Below are 20,136 nucleotides of genomic sequence, written 5' to 3'. Positions count from 1 at the left end.
GCTGAGATTAATCATGTGACTTCGCACTGTGACAAGATTTTTACCTTCGCCGCGTGTCCCAGTTCGTGCTATGCGATCGTGACTGAACTTAGGATTTCGTTGTCCGTGTCATTGCAGCTTAATTTCAGTCATGTTTCGCAGTTTAGGAGCCGTCGTTTTTGTCTTGTTTGTACTTACGCTTTGGCTTAGTACATCTGGAGCCTCCTGTCCATACGATTTCGAGACCAAGTACTATGACCAGATCATCGACCACTTTAACTTTGCAAGCCATGACAACAAAACATATAAACAGCGATACTTGGTATCAGGTGGGTATATGTCAATATGTTTGTGATAAATCAGAATGAGACTATGAGTGCAAAAGCATGGATAACAAAATCATGCCAACTTCTTTGGTGGACAAGATTCTCCACAGTTTTGGCGAGGCAAAACAGTGGCGTAGCTAGGATTTTACAGGTACTAGGTAGTGGGGGGCACCAGCATCTTATGGGGGACCAAAGCCCCACTCGTAGTGTAAAACCACACCACTGAAACCTGGTGCCCCCTTGCCCCACACGTAAGGCTGTGGTGGCTCTCTTTTACAATCTGTCTATTATCTGTCACCCACCACCACTAGGCCTGATTGATTTCAGTTTGAAGACTAAGGCTGATGGCATAACTGTATGAAGAAATTGTAGAAGTTGTGACTAGGCACTTGATGCTCCTTTTGACACATTTAAATTGTTGAGGAGTGGTAGACATGTACCAGTCCTATACAGAGTGCTGAAAGTCCCAAATTTTTAGACTAGTTAAGAATACCTATCAACACTGCAAGCACAGAAGAAAATGCACCTTTCAAAATCAGACCAAATTATTTAGTCACTCTTTAACCCTCAAAGAGCCAGGCTTTTTTGGCCTTGTCACAGCAGGGGCTCAGATCTCTGCCATACGATGATGTACTTCAGTGAAATTTGGCGGTGTCATAGAGGCATCCATACTTATCATCTTTGTAAAATTTCATTTACATTAATTAAGTCTTTCCATAATTATGACTAATTAATTATTCATGGTAGGATACCACTCTGTCCTACGTATGGTGTACTGCTGTGTACAGAGTTATGGTAAATTTCACATCATGCTTCACCCTGCCTTCTTAAATTTGTCGCTGAGAGAGAACCCCACATCCAATTTTCATACATTTGGGGTCAAAATGAGGTTAAAACATTGGAAAAAAATTGTTATAAAGTATTTACACGCAGAAAAAAATCTTAGAGATGCTTTAAGAAAAAATCCCCTGAATCTTTGAGGGTTAACTCTCCCCAAATTTTCAAGCTAGTACACAAGATAAACATTATTTCAGTTGTAACTTTGTGAGCAGTTCGCAGTTTGAGCTTTTATTCCAGAAGGCCTCTATTCAAAATGTTGCACCAGGGAAGTGGAGTACAGTGATTTCAACTGAAGGGTTAAATACAGAGTGGAAAATTGACTGACAAGAGCAGACATCTATGGTGCAAAAGAAAAAGAATACATGAAACTTGTGTTGATCAGTGTTTCCATGATAGATAGTACTAACATTCCCCAACATTCGGTCAACAGACAAACACTGGAAGGTTGGGAAAGGACCCATTTTCTTCTACACCGGCAATGAAGGGCCGATTAACATGTTCTTGGAGAACACCGGCTTTATGTATGACATTGCGCCGGAGTTCAGTGCCCTCCTCATTTTTGCTGAACATGTAAGTCTTAACAAAGCTGTTCAGAGACCGTGATGTTTGGAGTTCATAAAGCTTTCCGCAGAAGTCATGGGTTCAGATCGGCACCTTACCACATGTACTACATCGGACTCTGTTTGGTCAACTATGTACCTATCATCTCATTTGCAATGGCATCTTTGCTCTGTTGGAAGCATACAGCAGAGGGCTAGAGTTTCAGCTGAGAAAAAAATAGAATTTTCTTCCAGCAATTTGATGTTAACCAAAAGGAATCATTGCACAAGCGACCCCCACTAAAGCTTGCAGGAAGTCTCACTGCAAAAAGTGTATTGCACAAATGAAAGAAACAGTCCTAACAAGGTTTCAGCTGGGAGTTGCCACCAGGCAGATGAACGTGGGTATTTCTAATTAGCATGCTCAAGGCATGTTTATAAGACTTTTATGGAGTGGATCTGGTGATAAATAGGTTCTGTAACAGTGTTCTCCATAAGGGATTTTCAAAATTTTAGGCTGCCCCGCTAAAGTTTTGCTGCCCTGCCAAAATTTCACAGCCCTATTTTTTTCTATTCGATTTTGCCCATTCTCCAGTGTCTTCACAGTTTATGTAAGTACAAAGAATTTTACTGCACTTTGTGGAACGAACATTATGAGTTTGCCAGCATCAATATTCAGCAAAACAGTATTGTACTCGCAGTAGCATTAATGATTCAACCCAGATGTAGTACTGAAGAACAGACTTCTGGACTGGTTTTAATTTCCCTAGTCGTATCATTTTAAATTTGTTGTGATTAGACACCAGTTAACCTAAATTACAATGTTCCAATAATTACACTTGGAGGCGTTTTTATTCCAGTCAAATTCATTTGTTTTTCAGGAACATAACCCCCGTCCACTTGGTGACGAGTTTAGATTGATCAGTAAAAAAAAACTAAATGCCCCAGAAAAAAACTCAACTTTTGATGACCAAATCCCCTTTCCCAATAATGATCTTGCCTTCATTTCAAGTTGTTGACGCGAGCAAATTCGATTCAAGAAGTCAGAAGAAAGGCCCAGGAAATGCCTCAAGCCCTGAAGCGGGCTCCAGACCCCACGCTGTAAGGGCTTCGTGCTCCACACTCACATTGCTTGACGACCTGCTACAATTTAAGGTCATGGAGAACATTGTGCACATAACAACAAAAATCACTGATTAATTTCAAATATTAGTTCTAAGCCCTTTGGCAGATATAGGGGGCTAATGGGTACCACTGCCCCCTCCCCTCTGTTCAATGACTGTGTTGTTTCTGAAAAACTAATGAAAGCTGATTTTCTGGGACTGCTTCATTTCCCTTGTGGTCTTGTGTCTTGCTCCAAACAGCATTTTTTTCTCAGCCTTCTGTTAATTAAAATGAGGTACCTTGCCTGCTTGTCTATGAGCCATATTTTCATTATAATAAGGAATACAATTTTTCTTCCAGCGATTTTATGGAGAGTCCTTACCGTTTGGTAATCAGTCCTTCACTCCAGAGAACTTGGGACTGCTGACCGTCGAGCAGGCCTTGGCAGACTATGCTGGCCTCATCGTGTACCTCAAGGAGAGCCTCAAGTGTCCTGCCTGTAGGGTTGTGACATTTGGGGGAAGGTAAAAAAAGACGTTAGATCTACAGATCTCTCTAAAATGATGTCACTTCCAACAGATTGCCACATGCATCAGCAGTTTTTACTTGCTGCCCTGTATTTCAAGCATGTTTGGATCACACTTGTACGAGTTAAGAACATTTTGCACACCGCGTGCACGCACACCTGTTGGCAACGTATACGCGGTTGCAATTTTCCTGCAAAGATGGCGTCCAATGAGAGAGATTTATAGATTGTCTTTTTTCTTGGCCAAGCATTGATCACATGATTTGCCATAAGCACGCATGTACATGTACACCTGTCAGGAGTACATTAGCTTTGCATTGGGTGCCATTTGCCCCCTCTGGTGTACAAAATACCATGGACCACATCGCAGCAGGCAACAATTGTGTATTTAGGCCCTATGCATGGTGTATTATTGCCAAGGATCAACACAGAAACTTGTCTTACCACTGCATCCCATGCCAAAGATACATGGACCTGCACCCACATGTCTCACAGATCAGTCCCACCAAAGGACTAGTCAACTGCTATGTAATAACATACTATCTCTTGTTACCTCTTGACTGAATGACAACAACAGAACATCGTACATGTATCAGATACTTTCAAACAGTGTTAATACTTATCTTCTCTACTTCTCAACCACATACCATTAATAATGCAGTTACGGGGGCATGCTCAGTGCGTACATGCGGTTCAAATACCCCAATGTGGTGGATGGGGCAATAGCATCTAGTGCACCCATATACTCTGTGGCAGGGCAAGGATCTCAGACGTACTTCTTTGCTGATGTGACAAAGGTGAGAATTATGCCTATCAGTGCTATCACACAAGTAGAGGGTGTCTTTTGAGGGCTGGTTCAGAGACGATGTTTGGCTTGGGGCTTATTTCTGCCCTCTAGGGCTGAAATTATGGCAATTACCCGTAATAGGGGTATTTTGGTGTCTTTTCCCACGTTTTTATGTTTTGCATGTTTTAACAAAAGGAATCTTTGCATTCTCTGATGTCAAGCACCAGGCACTATTTAAGCCATTTCATCTTTATGGTCAACCTGCTACAGTATGGTTCCACAGTTTCATCTTCTGGCCCCTGTTTATGAGCCGTACCCCATCAGCACAGTTGCATTCGGGCACCTTGCATATAAAATTGGCAGTCATTCATCTCACAAGTGGGCAGTATATATATTGTTTCATGTATAAAGTTCTTTAACCCTAACAGCCCTGAATCCTCCAATTTCAATATGATTTTGCACACACCCTAGGGAGTTAGGGTTAATACAGTGTTGTGGCTACATCTGAAGCATCCATCGCAAGGCTACAGCCATAGTTTGTGCCATTAGTAAGCCACATAGAATAGCCTCAGTCATAGACAACATTGCCTGTTTCGTACTCTGTCTATCCTACGGTAGTTCTGTTCTGATACACGCACACTTTTTTACCCGAGTCTTCAAATTCAATATCACTGTGTTTGAGCCCCTGAACTGTGAAAAGGTCATCCTTGTTAAACTTTTCTCAATCAGGCATTTGAAAGTGTACCTTCCATTGGCCCTGACTGCGTGACAACTGTGAAAAATGCGTTCATTCAAATGAACAAGCTTGCTGACGAGGGAAAAGAAGGTGTGTCCTACCTGTTTGGTGTTCATTTGTGATTTCTTTATGGTTTGTGGAAACAAAAATTGCCAGTTGTTTCAATCTTTTGAGTCCCATCCAGGACCATCCATACATTAGGTTTTCTCAGCCCCTGATTGATTCACTCAGTTGAAAATGAAAATTATTTTTATCTTATCTTTGTGCTGGGGCATGTTTCTCAGGGTTACACTTCATTTCAAATTGTTTTTTTTTTATTAAAACAAGATAAATGCAACATAAAGAGGACTTCTGCGTGAGGGAGATCTCTATTTTACACCCCAAGGCATAAGAAGTCTGGATTTTGACAAATGTGACAAATCTGTAAATGCTCTTGGTTTTCAAATTATTTTCACACCTAACGGTTTGTTTTCAGGTCTGAGCAACATTTCATCAACATTTAAGCTATGCAAATCCCTGACTAGCAAGAGCCAGATATCACACCTGCAAGGCTGGGTCCGCAACGCCTTCACCAGCATGGCCATGTCCAACTACCCCTATGCCACGAGCTTCCTGGGCCAACTACCTGCTTGGCCAGTTAACGTGAGTCACATCAGATGTTGTACTAAGGAGAGGCCAAAGTGTTTACGTATTAAGGGTTCCCCCTCCAGAAAATTAGGCCCTCGAATCCTCCCAGTAAAACCTTTATAAAATGTTACTAGTAGTAATACAAGATCTGCCAAATTAAATTTGAAATCATTGGTGTGGCTACTTATAATTTAGCCAGAAAAGGGGGTAAGAAAAAATGCAGGGAGGCCAACATAAAAAAAATCTGCAGATTTGCTGTCGTAATTATAAACATAGTTTCTAGTGAGTTTTAGTAGTTGCCATTAGTAACCTTCAAACCTTCAGCCTTGATTTCTTTTTAGGTCTCTTGTGGTCTTATTGTGAAAGCACAATCCTCAAATCCTATGCAAGGGCTGGCTGAAGCAGCAAGTGAGTATTTTCACTGAGAATTCTTGAGAAAAATTAGAAAAATGTGGACAAATTATTCGAATGTTTCGGTACTCATGCGGTTGAGAAATACTCAAATATTAACTTTTTATCAAATATTCAGTTATGAAAATTAGTGAAAACTTCAATTATTGGGTCACAGAATTGTCTGCTAAAGCATATTTCAAGGTGTTACCAGTAAAATTAAGGGCTGTTGAATGCGTACATGCCCGACAATAAAACCAAAAATTACTCCTTTTTTTACACTTTATGCAAAGATTTAGGTTTTGTTTGTGCTTTGGGAGAATATAACTAAATACAACTAAACATTCGATCAAATGGAAATTCAAATATGCAGATATTCAGCTACTCAGCCTTAAGAAAAACAGCATACATGTATATAGAAATCTGGGCAAAACAAAATTGCCATCATCAGACCCGTCAATGCTTTTTATGGGCTAAATTTCCCGGATCATTTCAGGAAACAGGGGTTATTTGGACAAACATGTTCCACTGGTTTAACAGGCTGGTTTATCAACGTGACAGATTTTTAATCACGTCTGTTGATGTTTTGATCTTTGGCAGTTTTATTCTACAATGGCACTGATGGCAAGCTGAAGTGTATGGACCCTGACTTGGAGTATATTGAATGTGCTGACCCAACTGGCTGCGGCCTTGGGAACAATGCAAAAGCATGGGATTGGCAGGTGAGAAGCAGATTTTGAGGTTGCATCACTGGGTCTTGAACTGTCTTCCCTTTTTAGCCCAAGTTACTTACTGTTCAATAGAATGACGACAAGGTATTCATTTCTATTCGCCGTCATCCCCTATTATTTTTGAACTGACATGTAATTAATTGACTTTAGATTGACTTGTTTTTGCACTGTAACTGACTAGATGGAAACTCAGGTTCATAGTTACGTGGTATCTGGCTTGGAGGTTTCCAAGCAAGTTCTTTTGTTGAGCGAAAGCGTGTTGCATGTGAGGGGTCTTTCATATTGGTTCAACTTTACAAGAATGTAGAGTGTCCTGCTGAGAATACCAAGATTTTCTGAGAAAGATACAAGATATTGCTGAGCTGCAGGAGACTTTTTCATCAGTTTTCTTTGAATATTACATGTAGTGAGAGGTACACACGCTGATAATATTAAGCATGTTAGGTTGTGTGAGTCACTGTGTATGATGTTCCCCACTGCTGCACATTTGTGCCTGCACAGGACCTAAACATGAAAACCTGCATGTGGTCACACCATGTGAAGAAGACAATGTCCCAACTTGCCACCAGTGTTGTATTCAAGTCCATTCTCAAGTCCCTTCATAAGTCCCGTCACAAGTCCCTTCACAAGGCCGGTCATAAGTAACATGGTGAACAATGACAAAGGAATGCTTTCGTCACAGCTCACTTTTGCTTGTGAATTCTCTTAAGACTGGATGACTTGTGATGGACTTACAGGGACTTGTGATGGACTCGAATACAACACTGCTTGTCACTGCATAACTTTACACAACTCACAGCCTTAATCCAGGCAAAAAAGAAAGCAGGCGACAGTTGAAAATGTAGTAGTGGCGGTAGATCATGCAGCAGAAACAACACAGCTGTCATTCTTCCCAAACCAATTTCTGCAGGCTTGTACTGAGATAACTATGCCAGAGGGCTCCAACAACGTTACCGACATGTTCCCTGCGCTGCCACTCACAGAGCAAATTAGGGAAGCCTACTGCAGCCAGAAGTGGAAGGTTACTCCAAAGCCAACCTGGCTAAATATCATCATGTGGGGGAAAGGTTAGAAATTATGCAAATTTATGACACCCCCCAAAAATTCTATGATCATTAGGCGATCAGTCTCGTTTTGTAACTTGTAGCGTAACTTTTCCTTTTTCCTGAGAAATCAAATAAATAAATAGAAAGATTATTAAGACAAAATTCCTGTGCCACTGACCCAGTTTCAGCCCTGTTGAACATAGGTTGTGTTGATAAATTACATGCAATGAAGTGCACATTACGTAAGATTGCCTGAGACTATTAGGCAGTGTTGGTGCCGTTGGAAGATGGAGATAACTGGACACAAGGCAGTACTGTTCGATATGAATGGGAAATCACATTTTACCCTGGATGTTGCTGTACATCATCATCCGTAATTGCTGCTTTGCTGGAAGTTGCACACTTTTACTGACAACCATGACTCTGACACCAAAACTCAAAAAGGGTAGGAGAAGGGGGTGTCACATTCCCACTCACCCCTCCCCCCCACCCAGAGATTCCTGTGAGTGTGCTTTTGTTCTCCTTCTTCACAGACATAAAGGCTGCATCCAATATTGTCTTCTGCAATGGGGCGTTGGATCCCTGGCGAGACGGAGGCGTGCTCGTCAACCCAGATCCTGCAGATTTAGATGTGTGCTTGATCTATGAGGGGGCCCATCATCTAGATCTCAGGTAAGGGTTTGAGAAATCGAAATTTTGAATGGGTGAAGCTTTAGCTCTCACTGCCTGTGCATTCATAGGAGACATGCTGTCTCAAGTTGATGAAGCATGTTAGATTGCATTTAAAGACTGACAAAGAGACAGACCAACCAGCAGACATCAGACAGTTGTGAGAGCAGTGAGGGTATTGTTGTGTGGCTTGACCCTCTCAGTGGAAGAGCTTAAGAGGGCAGTGTGAGATGGCTGGTAGGCAAACATGTCCCTCAGGAAAACTGTTTTTAAAAACAAAGGGGGAAGAGTGCAAGAAACTAAACTAGGAGGACCGAAGATGAAAATAACCCCCCCTTCCACAGACCCTTTTCCATTGGTAACGGTTTGCCAGTTTGCTGTTGATGAATGCTTTGCCCCCCCAAAAAAAAATTAAAAGATAAATAAATAGATGAATATATAAAAATAAAAGCCTGGCAACACCCATAATTACCCCGTAATGTGTGAATATTAGCCAAGCATTGAAACATTTTTGGGGTAAGAGAAATTGGCACATATAATGTTGCAACTGTTGCAAACACTATTTTCTAGATTTAGATTGTCTGATACTTCTGTTTTTCATAATGTGTCGTCTAAATATCGTTTTTCAGGGGAGAGAACGAAGCTGACCCAATCTATGTGAAGAATGCAAGAAAGCTACATAGAAGAAGGATCAGTTGCTGGATAAAGGAATGAAAATCGATGGTGCGATTATTCCTCCTGCCTGCTGTGTTCATTTCAATCTGTTACACAGATGAGCTGAAATTTATTTTATTATGTATCTTTACATTGAGGATAAAGAAATGTGTATGAAAGTTATGCTAAATGGAGGGTTTCACAGTAGAAACCACCCCAATTGGTGGATCAAGTGGGAACGGGCTGTAACACTGATGTAACATCCCTGTTTATATGTGAGAATCAAATTATAGGGTGTTTATTGTTGGTCTGCTTACAGTTGACAGAGACTTATTTTAATTTACGTTCAGTCAAAACAGATCCATGTCTCAGTGGTACTTTGAACTGCACATCTTCAGGATACTTTGTGGCCAGTTCAAGGAAGCATCGGATTTATATGTAAAATCTTGAGATTAATTCTGTTGAATGGAGGTATTGAAAAGGGGTCTTTAGCTGGAATGCCATACAGTATTAACATTTTACGCAATGATTTATTTTATGAACTGGTTTTGTAATATACTCTCTTTGTGTAGAAGAGTTGAAAAACCACTCAGATACGGCTCTGTAACTTAAGAGAGTTGAGGTTAATTAACCACAAGTGCCTTTTCCTATTTGCCAGAGTAAAACTCCACTCCAAAAGAGTAGAAAAATACTTAAAAAGATGTTTCTCCATTTAAAATGACTTGTAATCCTTAAAATTTCAAAAGTCTATTTATTGATTACACAAGTGTTATCATATTGTTTCACTATCAGTCACATTATCAGTTACATTCCATTGGCAGTTTATGTTGCCGTTCATGCCAGTGTGTATAATTAGTAGACTTTGATTACCGTGTTCACGTAAATATCAGGCCGCAAACACTTGGGTAAGTCCTAAGACTATATGCTCAAACGTCTCATTTAGGCCCAAGTTAAACGCAGATGACAAAATTAGACAACTCCTTTCTGCAAAATATTAAATTAGGAAGCTTAGTCACAACTACAGCAAGCTTATGGTTTGTAGTACATGTATTAACAAGTGAAGGCCACATTTGGTTCTCGAATATTGTTATGTTGTTTTGCTTTTTACGAGGTGCTTCTAGGCCTACATATCGCCATATGCACTTACCATGTTCTGGCGATGTAGGCCATGTGTCGAAACTCCACCGAAAATGCGTTTACTTGTATGCCTAGGCCTAATTTACTTGTAACGTTAGGCCTAAAACACTAGAAACTACTTGTTTATCCAATGATTCTATTTGAACTGAAGAAACTGGGAATCACTGTCGGTACTCAACAGCATCAAATTCGAAGCTGGAAGCAGCTAGCTGGCTGTGTATCGTTGCGATAGTTTTGTGATTTATTTACATCAGGTTAGCCCGAGACTAATGAAGGTAGTCAGGTCGGCCATTGTCGTCGATGCGTGCGCATGCAGCTGTGCAAAGCTTTATCATCCAATCCCATTGGTGGAAAACTTTGTCCTGCGCCTCGATCTTCAACCACTTTCAGAGCCTGAAAGTTGACCCCTGATGGCGCGCTTCCGGAACTCTTGGATGGAAAAATAACCTGCAAATATTTTAGAATTTGTAATATTTTTCGTTCGGTACTTCTTTAAAAATCCGACTTGGGAAAACACCGTTGGAAAATATTTGCTGGTATATCAATTTATAGAAACTGAAAAATTACCAGACCTAAAAGAGAAATATCTTGCCGAAAATTGACCCATCGTTTCCGCAAATCTGAAATACATGAAGAACAGTCAAATGCGGCGGTCTCGTACGCAGATGAACATTTACGGTTTAGAATTTTATGGTAGTCGAAAGCCGAAATGAAAACAGATGAAAATATTTCACATACTATTATGATTTATAAGGTAATAAACTTAAAGCAATAACTTACTTTTACGAAAGAATATTTTATTTTACCTTTGCTAACAACAACTGCGTTATGTCAATCAACGGAACACGGAATCCATCGACTACAGGTAGGTAAATCTTCACAACGTTTTACAATCTCGTTTTCACGTAAGCACGTGATGAGGGGAGTGAAAACAAACGTGTGCGTGCATGAACAGGGGACCTGGGTACGATATCGCTGCACCTGAAGGGCTGTTGGTGAAATTCGTTTTTTAACCATCTGCGGGTGATTTTTCCTAAATATTACTTGAGGAAAACTAAATTTGTCTTGTCATATTGGAATTTTACCTTTAAGGTAAGGGGGCAATGGGGAAACAAAGGGCATGTTTCAATCAGTGGTCTCAACACTGGCTCACTGCATCCATCAGGCGGAGTCGGCACGGAACAGAGGGAACCAAGACACGAAAAAAAGACGCTTAAAAATCGTAGGAATAAAACGAAAGTAATATAATTTGAAACTTTTCACAGCACACAGTGCTTGCGTCCGTCATGATGCACCCATCATAATGCAGTTCGACTGCTACATGTATTTTGGGGTGTACCGACACTGCTGCAAGGTCTCAGAATGTAGACATGTTGCAACAAGTACAACAGGTGGTTTTAAGATGGCCACATTCATCGTCAAGTGCTATTAAGTGCCAGAGTTCTGCTGCTAAACTTTAAGCGTCCCTGTTTTTAATCTTGAGTTCAGTAGCCATTTTAAAGATTCAAATAAATTTGATTTGATAGGAAAGTCCACTGTAGTACCATTAAATAAACGTTTTCGAAAACTGAAGTACACAGTTTTAAAAAATGAAGTATATTTTTTCGTTCTAAAGAAATCTGTTATTAGAATTATTGTTCCTATTGTTGGGAAAAAACCTCGTTTTGCGCGACACTGTTGTGGCTCATATTTAGGAAATGTATTTTTCCGAAGTTTTTTGAGGATATAAAAGTTTGTTTTATAAGATCTATTTTAAGAAACATTCGCTTAAACGAGATACGCTTTGAAAGCCGTTTTTACGATCGAGATAGGTCTAGACAGTTGGCGAAGAGCACGTCTCGGAGCCTACGAGGCAACTGATGTTCAGTGGTGATGAGTCGCCGAACCGGCTGACTGCGTGAAGGAGGCTTTCAGCATATGTTCAACCCCTTCTTGCTGTAGTGGAGTGACCCGAGCTGAGTTGACACGGGTGGTTTTTGGTTTGGTCGTTGACCAGCAATCTTAACCACAGTGTTTACTTCTCTTCATTGTTCGTAGTGGTCAGTTCGAGATATCAGCTGTCTTCAACTTTCTCCACAGCACAGGTAGGGAAACTTATTTTCTCATGTCAATTTGTCAATGAGAAGTTAATTTACTTGCGCACAGACCTCCCACATTATGCTGACATGCACCGGTACCCGGAACTAGTGGTAGCTGCATTACATATAATTTGAAGTTTCTTCGTATACGGTTAAGTAGCGATGATCTCAATTGATACTTTCTGCCATGTAGGCCTGTCTGCCATCCCATTAGGAAGGTATTCAGTGAGTTTTCTTTCTTGGAGTGGTATACTTGAACCTAAAGAGAAAAGTGTTTTGAGGTGTTCTTCGGAAAAAGATATTTTCGGTGAGACCAGACGATTTTTTTTTTCATGTCATGGCATCGTTCTTAATTTCCCAAATGCTTTAGTTAAATGCCATGTAGTGAATGGCCCCAAACCAGGCATGATAACATAGGCTTGTCTTCAGTTGTGATCTGAATAGCGCTAGCCTTGGGGTTGTTATTCCGACATTCAAATGTAAATAATAACGTTTAAAAGAAAAAATTCTGAAGGTCCCCAGAGCCGGAAACACATTGTTTGAAAATGGAATCTCTGCACTCATCTTTGATAACCGTATTACACTGGCCGTTATGCACTCTATTGAAATTGTAGAATGCTGCGGTTTGGCCCCGCCTAGTTTATGTAAGACGAGTGTGAAATGTTGACTGGTAAAAAAAAGCGGGGGGGTGGTGGTTTGTTTGGGTTTTTTTATACGGTACCCTTGAAATGAAAGCATACGCGTGGGAGAGGGGAGATGTGAGAAACAAATTTTTATGGTCAGTAACCTTTGTTTAATACCGGTATATTTAAGCATGTACTTACAAGCTTCAAGTGGAAAACATCTGGTCATATGTGCGTATAATGGCAGTTTGATAACACACTGAATGACCCAAAATTAAGTATTCATAGAAACAAATGAGTCTTGTATTCTTTGTACGGGAAAAGTATTTCAGTATTTCAGTAGTTGAAGTTAAGTTTACAGCATTTTGTTTGTTTTTTGTTTTTGTTTTTTCTTTTTTTTTGCACGAATGAGGGTGCATACAGAACCATTCTTTAAGGGGAAATTTTTTGGGTGGGGAGATTAGTTGGGAATTTTTAACATAGGCCTCACCAGCTTTCAGGGGCCTGGGTGAGGCTTCATATTACAAGCTTATGGGGAGACGATTCAAGAAAATGACATGGACCAAACAATTGACTTTGATTGTATTTCAAAATCATTGTTTTGCTTCTGTTTTGTGGGGGCATGCATGACCTTTGATGCCCTGGATCTGCAAGTGCTTAGGCCTATGAAACAATTATATGGGAGCGACTGCGCCCACAGGACGCGTGACGTCGAAAGATCGATCATAACCTCTATCATGGGGTAGCCATCTTGTTTTTCCATCATTCAAAGCAATGTAACCAAATTGAGGGCGGAAAGACAAAGAGTGTAGTCCCTTTTGTCAGTATGTGAAGATGTGTTACTATTACCAATGCGCCCACAAGGAGCACAGGTCTCTAGTCGATTGGAACGACGACTCCTGAACGAAGCTGATTTGAGGGTCTCTCTTTCATAAGAAAGCTTTTTGTAAATGTACAGGCGTATAGTAATTAGGAAAGTTGACCATCAGCATTCCACAATCCCCCACCACCTTGCTGTTTTGAATGCCGTAGCAAAACTACATGAACATGTAGTCTGTAAATGATGTGGCTAATGTAATCCTGGAGCAACACAAACCATTCCTTCACGGCGTAATAATACGAGTTCCATGGAAATTCTGTCACACAAACAGAAATTGGCTCGATTAAAATCGAGTCACGTTAATTGGAACGACATCATAAAATATAAACTTTATCAATTCAGTGTTTTACTGCTTATTCTCGTCTTGTCATTAATAATAGGCCTACACTGTTTCATCAATGTGGCCTCGGTCTGCTTGTTGGGTTTTTATGCGTATTTCATATCTGTATGTTTACAAAATAATTGTAAGACAAGTATTTTTTCATTATGGTCTTACCAACACCATGAACTGACACCCAGTTCGTGAAAACGGCGCAGTCAACAAATTTTTATTTACAGTTTGTTTCATAGTGGAAGTAAGATCGATACCAGTTTGTAAAAACTAAAACGCACGGAGTGCGCTGGAAGTGCCGCACTGTAGGCCCCTACCAGATGGTCAGTTCGTGAAAACGAAAATCACTCAATTCAGTAAAACGCGCACAAAATGAGATCACCTCGTGTACGACTGAGTATATGTCAGTTTGTAATGTCAGTGACGATTTAATGTCCATAAGTCCACAAAAATTAATCAGTGCATTTTGTTGTAACAAGTCAGTCGGACTGGGGAAAATCCAATTCAGAGTTACAATGAACTTCACTCTCTTGAAGAGTTCACGGGTGCCCCGCTAAGTCACAACTTAGTCCCTCCCTAAGTGGCTATTCAGTATCAACAAACACCGTGTCCACCAAAAGCGAAGTTTTTCATAAGTATCATGTACCAAAATAAGGTCGACGGTAGGATACCGTACTCAGACTACTGACGTTCTGGGACTATATATCAAAACAACTCTGAAAACACACTTTTCCATGGGAGGAATACCTACTACAGGTCACGTGATAGCGTGCGCAAGTGGTCCATTGTTTCCTGAGCTTACATCATGTACTCACACAAGCTCACTCATACAAGCTTTGAATGAAAGAAACCTTTCTCATTATTAACCACTATTCGTGTGGACGGCCCAAGTTTGCGGAAGGAAAAGAATACAAATCCTCTTAAGACTCGTACACGAGCGAATGTTATGAAACAAAACTAACGTGGCAAATCATCTGAGAGTGGTCACCGTTCGTCCGTAGGTGAGAAGTGCTCATTTGTGCGGATTTTAGAGAACCGAATTACTTTCGTTTTCACCAATTGATACCGATCTTAATGCACCAGGTAAAACGAATTTTAAGTACTTTAACCCTAACCCTCCTCAATCCTCCAACAGGTGAAGGATTGAGGAGGGTTAGGGTTAATATTTGGGTAAAGCAGCATAGAGTGATGGATCAAGTTCGTGTCAAACCTTTCAAAGCATTTTTCTCCGCGCTGAATAACCGTATTACAGGCTTGGTATCAGTGCGCATGCACAACCGGGTGCTGGTTCGAGTGTTAATAGCGCAGTTTTCACGAGCTAACACGTACTTGCAACCGAGTGTCAGTTCGTGGTGTCGATGACGATGAAATAGGCCTGTTTTCACAGATGCGTTGGGAAGGAGGAAAGGTAGGCTACAAGGGGAAATGGGGGGTCCGCCTCCCCTCAAATTCATTTCCCCATATTCGTTGATAAAGGTCCGTGAAGAAACAATGTCAACTTTTAAAAAAATTTAAATTCAACTGAGAAGTTTGTTTACTTTTCGGCTAACATATAGGTCTGAAGTCACACGAGAGACAGAGAGCTGGAGGCAGAAATGTCCAGTCCACAAGTTGAGTTCGTCTCGAAGGGGACTTACCACGGCAAGCACGGGGTCCGGGTCATGCAGCACCGCCGGCAGGGTGACATCCACAGCATTAAGGAGTTCACGGTGAAGACCAAACTGGGACTGGCCACCCGCAAGGAGTACACGAACAGCGATAACTCGGACGTCATTCCTACCGATTCCCAGAAGAATACAGTTTATGCACTCGCCAAATCCAAAGGGGTAAGGAAATTAAGCCACGTTCGTTTCTGATGTTTTTGTAAATAAAATATTGCTGTTCTTCACACTATAGTATCTCAGACACAGTGAAACAGTTCAAGTTCATTGTCCATCAAAAGGTATCAACTTCTCCACGATGAATTTTTAAGGGATGACTGAAAACGCGGTAAAATTGGGTGTGACGGGCACTGTAATGTGAGTGACGACAAATGCCGATTTTTGGAACTTTTTTTAGATTACGACGCCAGAACAGTTCGCCCTTGACCTTTGTCAGCACTTCACGGGAAAGTACGACCAAGTCCAGTGGGCTGAGGTTACCGTAGAGGAGGCCCCCTGGCGGCGTCTGAACCAGTCCGGCAAAGAGCATGCGCATGCCTTTATTCAAACGCTTGAGGCCAAGAGGTACTGTGTGGTGCAGCAGGAGAGAAAAGGTGAACATCTTCACTGGCCTCTGCCCAAGCCGTTGTTGTTGTTGGGAAGAGTTTGTTATTTGCACGCCCCTCACTACGATGCAGCGTGTTTGTTACTTAGTCAACGCTCTTCTAGCTGTATTGCCGCGCGTTTGAATCACTTGGATTCGGTTGGAAATGAAGTATTCGCTTATGGAAGCCTGCAAATTAGCAGCTGCGTGCATTTCCTGAGGACCTATGCCAATGTATTGTAATTAAGAAACGGCGTTTGAACCAGCACCGACCAAATATAAGGTTGCACGCTGCATGCAGAGGTCGTTTCTATTTACGTCCTGTGAAGTCTTTGATAGGCATGGACCTTGTTGGTGATTTGGCCCATGTACGGCGGATTCCAGCCCGCAAACTGGCGTGTCTCATCAGACGAGATACCGCACAGCTACTTTATACTCTTTCACACACAAGACTAATCCGGGTACTTTTGCGGGCAGCGATGGTTAATGCCGATATTTTATCACGCTGTCTTTGCCTGAAATTACAGCATTCTAGCTATACTTCCCGAGTAGCTGATAATATGGTCAGGGAATTTTCACGGTTTCGATGAACAAGGGCCCGTGTTTTGCGCTAGAGGTGGTATAGAGGTAGGCTACGTATCCTCCACACTGTTTGACCCAAGTGTGACTTGTACTGAATTTGTGTACAGTTCGTCTCTTTAATAACCATTGGCGCCCTCTCTGCTATTCGGCAGAACATAATCGCCCACGGGGTATAACAGAGGCTAAACAAGGCAAATGCAGTCTTGGATCAAGACTAGGGTGATAATGATATTGCTGGATATTCTATACGCATTTCACAGGATACAATCTGTTGCATCAAACACATTGCGCTGCGAGAATGTAGGCCCTTTCCAATATTCGACTTGGGCTCCGTCTCAGGCTTCGTTCCCAAAACCAATCCCCGATTGTGGGCCTGAAGCGTTTAAATTAAATTGGATTACTGTAATTTCTGAATCTCTTGCATCTTATTTGATGTTTTGTGGCACTATTAGACTAATTACTGCGCTTACAGCTTCAAAGTCAGCTAGTTAAAAAAACAGTTGAAGCCTGAGACGGAGCCAAAGTTGAGTATTGGAAAACGGCCCAAGACTTACTGGTGGGTTGTGTAAGGAAGTGCTTATAATGCTTTTATATACACCCATCACTATTTCCTTTGAACCGAAAGCTCCCTTACACTGCTATTTTTTCCTCCTAAATTGCTTTTATGTAGGGCCCCCCGTAGTTTGGGGAGGGCTGAGTGATCTGAAGATCTTAAAGACAACGCAGTCGGGTTTTGCCGGCTACGTCCATGACGAGTACACGAGCCTCCCAGAAACGGACGACCGCATCGTGTGCTCCAGCGTGGACGGCAAATGGCGTTACTCGGACATCGAGGGCATGGATTTTGATGAAACTTGGTATGAACAAAGAGCTAGACACCAGAAAGTGAAGTAGAATTCTCTGTGGTGATCGACAATTTAACCTCTTTGTGCTGGGGTATAAAGCCAAGGAGGAAATCGAGACTGCCGAATCTGTAATGTCGCCGTTGAACTCCCAGAGGTCGCTGGTTCAATCAAATTTTTTTTCTATGCACACGGTCATCAGAGCCCAATATAAGAACTGGAGATGATTTGGTAACTACATATGTCAGAGGAAGGGTGATCTGTGTTCAGTGTGTGTCACACAATTACGCCGACAATATCTGAATTACCCTCACTGTTGAGATAATCCTGCAGTTGGTCCTTCAAAGGTAGTGGCACCTTTGTCAAATGGCACTTTGAGGTCTGGGAGAACGGATGAGATTATATTGCCTCTGGTTCTGAAGGGGCAAAATTATACCAAAGGGTTTGCGATAAAAACAACATTTATTGACCTAATAGATGAGAGTCTATTCAAATAGCAGAGTCCAATTCAAATTCATTGTTTGATTCCCTAGGCATACTTGTTATATGAAATCTCGTAGTCTCATGCTTACATGTGTTCGCTCACACGCACAGGGAAATGTGTAAAACCGCTATTCTGGACGAGTTCGCAGGACCTCCAAACTCTGGGACATTCTCCTTCTCTATCCAAGAGATTCTCTTCCAATGCACCCAGAGGATGATGAACAAAGTAGCCGAGGTAAGATGCTTAGGAACGTGATAAGGAGAACAGAAAGTGCGTTCACCCGTAAGTGCTTCCTGGCCTTACGTACGCCTTGATGAATAGAGTTTATGAAGACATTTTTGCGGCAGGTCGGAGCATGGAAAAGGGAGCAAATACTATTAGCTATAAGATTGTGGGAAACTAAGAGGCTCGCAGTTAGTGGACCTCTTCAATATGAGAAGCGCCTGAAAGTTCTGACCAACAACTCAGTATTGCTCGAAAATACACTCTGCAACTTGATATTATTTTTATTTTGCTACATTTTTTTAACTTTTAGGTTGACCAGATTGAGCTGGACATGCCGAACATCCACTATGTCTTCGCTGACCTCGAGAAAATTGGCCTGGAGAACGACGGAGAGGTGAGAACTTTGATCGACTTGTTCCCAAACTCCTCTCCATTATCTAGTGTAAAGAGAGATCTGAACAATTGTCATTTTTTGGATATTTTCAGATCATTATGCCGACATCTGACCCGCACGGGATCATCCGTGTCGCCGTTTCCCGCACGCACTCATCACTGAATTCTGTGTAGGGAGAACATCTTCGAAATGCGGAGGTCACAAACTCAGGGAGTAGTGTAACTTGTTAAAAATACGATTTACTTGATAGTAACAACCCACTTGGGAAAAGCACAGGACTTGCTTGTTATAAGGGGAGAAGGAGCTTTTATGCGACAAATTGTAGACGTCGTGATTTTAAACAGAATGTTCTGCGCGCCTCGGAGACCTCTAGCATTGGACTCCGAGGCCGTAAATATTACAAGCACACTTTATGTCTCGTAGCCGTTATGTTGCGTCTGAATAACATACTTTTGCAACGACTGAGACAGACACCTGCATTGGTCTGTTACGTACGGAAGCCCTGGAGTGCCATCCAGTATATATTTTCACAGAATTAAGAACCTGTATATTATTTCAAAGTTCGGATTATGAAGTAAATTTTTCCACATTCGTTTTTACGAGATATTCATTCCCAAGTACGTTTGTTCGACACATTCTTCAGTTAGTTGTAATTAGATCTATAGTTGGAAACATTGTTTCTATTTTTGGAAACAAACCTTTTTACGAGATATATATTTTTATATTTTTATTTTTTGGATGAGAAATATTTTTGCCAAGTCAATTTTTTAGGAAATATACATTGTCAGGTTTGATTTATTTCTCACAGAAACAAGCTTCAAGAATATACAACTCATAAAACCGAATTTTAAAAAGCTCCTAAAATTGAACTTGGAAAAATATCTCTCGTACAAACGATTTGTTTCCAAAACAGAAACAACCTATTTAGAGATATTACGGGAACGAATTGGATAATATGTATCTCAAACAAACAAAACTGGAAAAAATATACATGTACTTCATAAAAACGAACTTGAAAAAAAAATCACTTTTTGAAAACGTATACTTGGCAGCACTCCAGGGCTTTCGTAATTACGAAGCAGTGACCCTCCATATGCAACTGACAGACTCGTGTCAACTGACAAGACTCAACTTGTGTTCCAGATATTGCAGCTAACTCAGAAGTTGAAAACAAGCTCCTTCAAAGTCACGTACAAAAAGCCATGATAATCTACTTGCTCGACATAATCACAAAACTTAATTTGGTGGTGTCCTTGGGATTAAGTCTTTTTACCATTTCTGTTTCTAAAGTTGTGTCTCAGCTGAAGTAGTTACGTATTTCTTTGTACTGTTATGGAGCTTATACAATTTTAATTGATTAGT

The 20,136-nt window shown here is 41.1% G+C and overlaps 2 protein-coding genes and 1 long non-coding RNA gene across 5 annotated transcripts in view; 2 read left to right on the top strand and 1 right to left on the bottom strand.

The window, feature by feature from the left end:
* Positions 1 to 10,452, bottom strand: part of LOC110981403 (uncharacterized) — an 88,307-nt gene extending 77,855 nt beyond the window's left edge. For both annotated transcript variants that reach the window (XR_015427155.1, XR_015427156.1), the window contains exons 1-2: positions 10,102 to 10,452; positions 3,171 to 3,285 (exon numbers count right to left, since the gene is read on the bottom strand). This is a non-coding gene — a long non-coding RNA (uncharacterized LOC110981403). The remainder of the gene's footprint in view (positions 1 to 3,170; positions 3,286 to 10,101) is intronic.
* Positions 12 to 10,036, top strand: LOC110981416 (dipeptidyl peptidase 2-like). The gene is made up of 11 exons (XM_022238976.2): positions 12 to 308; positions 1,576 to 1,715; positions 3,149 to 3,312; positions 3,976 to 4,111; positions 4,831 to 4,927; positions 5,313 to 5,479; positions 5,806 to 5,872; positions 6,455 to 6,576; positions 7,496 to 7,652; positions 8,165 to 8,303; positions 8,930 to 10,036. The coding sequence occupies exons 1-11, from the start codon at positions 131 to 133 to the stop codon at positions 9,012 to 9,014; spliced, it is 1,452 nt and encodes a 483-aa protein (XP_022094668.2). The 5' UTR covers positions 12 to 130; the 3' UTR covers positions 9,015 to 10,036.
* A 1,476-nt stretch (positions 10,453 to 11,928) lies between the features above and the next one.
* LOC110981429 (uricase-like) lies at positions 11,929 to 19,991 on the top strand. Of its 2 annotated transcripts, none has more exons than XM_022239002.2 (7): positions 11,929 to 12,175; positions 15,560 to 15,829; positions 16,062 to 16,257; positions 17,500 to 17,686; positions 18,266 to 18,389; positions 18,691 to 18,774; positions 18,867 to 19,991. In XM_022239002.2, the coding sequence occupies exons 2-7, from the start codon at positions 15,599 to 15,601 to the stop codon at positions 18,945 to 18,947; spliced, it is 903 nt and encodes a 300-aa protein (XP_022094694.2). In that variant the 5' UTR covers positions 11,929 to 12,175; positions 15,560 to 15,598; the 3' UTR covers positions 18,948 to 19,991. The 2 variants fall into 2 exon arrangements, with proteins under 2 accessions (XP_022094694.2, XP_022094695.2); XM_022239003.2 differs by lacking the exon at positions 11,929 to 12,175 and adding an exon at positions 14,800 to 15,004.
* The last annotated feature ends 145 nt before the right edge of the window (positions 19,992 to 20,136 follow it).

This window comes from Acanthaster planci, linkage group LG11, assembly GCF_054643075.1.
Source record: "Acanthaster planci isolate LZ-2023a linkage group LG11, COTS_SCS, whole genome shotgun sequence".
Classification (NCBI taxonomy): domain Eukaryota; kingdom Metazoa; phylum Echinodermata; class Asteroidea; order Valvatida; family Acanthasteridae; genus Acanthaster; species Acanthaster planci.
This window is presented reverse-complemented; position numbering and strand designations above follow the sequence as displayed.

Coding starts and splice junctions, on each gene's coding strand:
- LOC110981416 (XM_022238976.2), top strand. CDS start 131: ATGTTTCGCAGTTTAGGAGCCGTCGTTTTTGTCTTGTTTGTACTTACG. Junction 1,716..3,148: donor TCCTCATTTTTGCTGAACAT/GTAAGTCTTAAC, acceptor TTTTTCTTCCAG/CGATTTTATGGAGAGTCCTT. Junction 5,873..6,454: donor AGGGCTGGCTGAAGCAGCAA/GTGAGTATTTTC, acceptor GATCTTTGGCAG/TTTTATTCTACAATGGCACT.
- LOC110981429 (XM_022239002.2), top strand. CDS start 15,599: ATGTCCAGTCCACAAGTTGAGTTCGTCTCGAAGGGGACTTACCACGGC. Junction 16,258..17,499: donor GGTGCAGCAGGAGAGAAAAG/GTGAACATCTTC, acceptor GCTTTTATGTAG/GGCCCCCCGTAGTTTGGGGA. Junction 18,775..18,866: donor GCCTGGAGAACGACGGAGAG/GTGAGAACTTTG, acceptor GGATATTTTCAG/ATCATTATGCCGACATCTGA.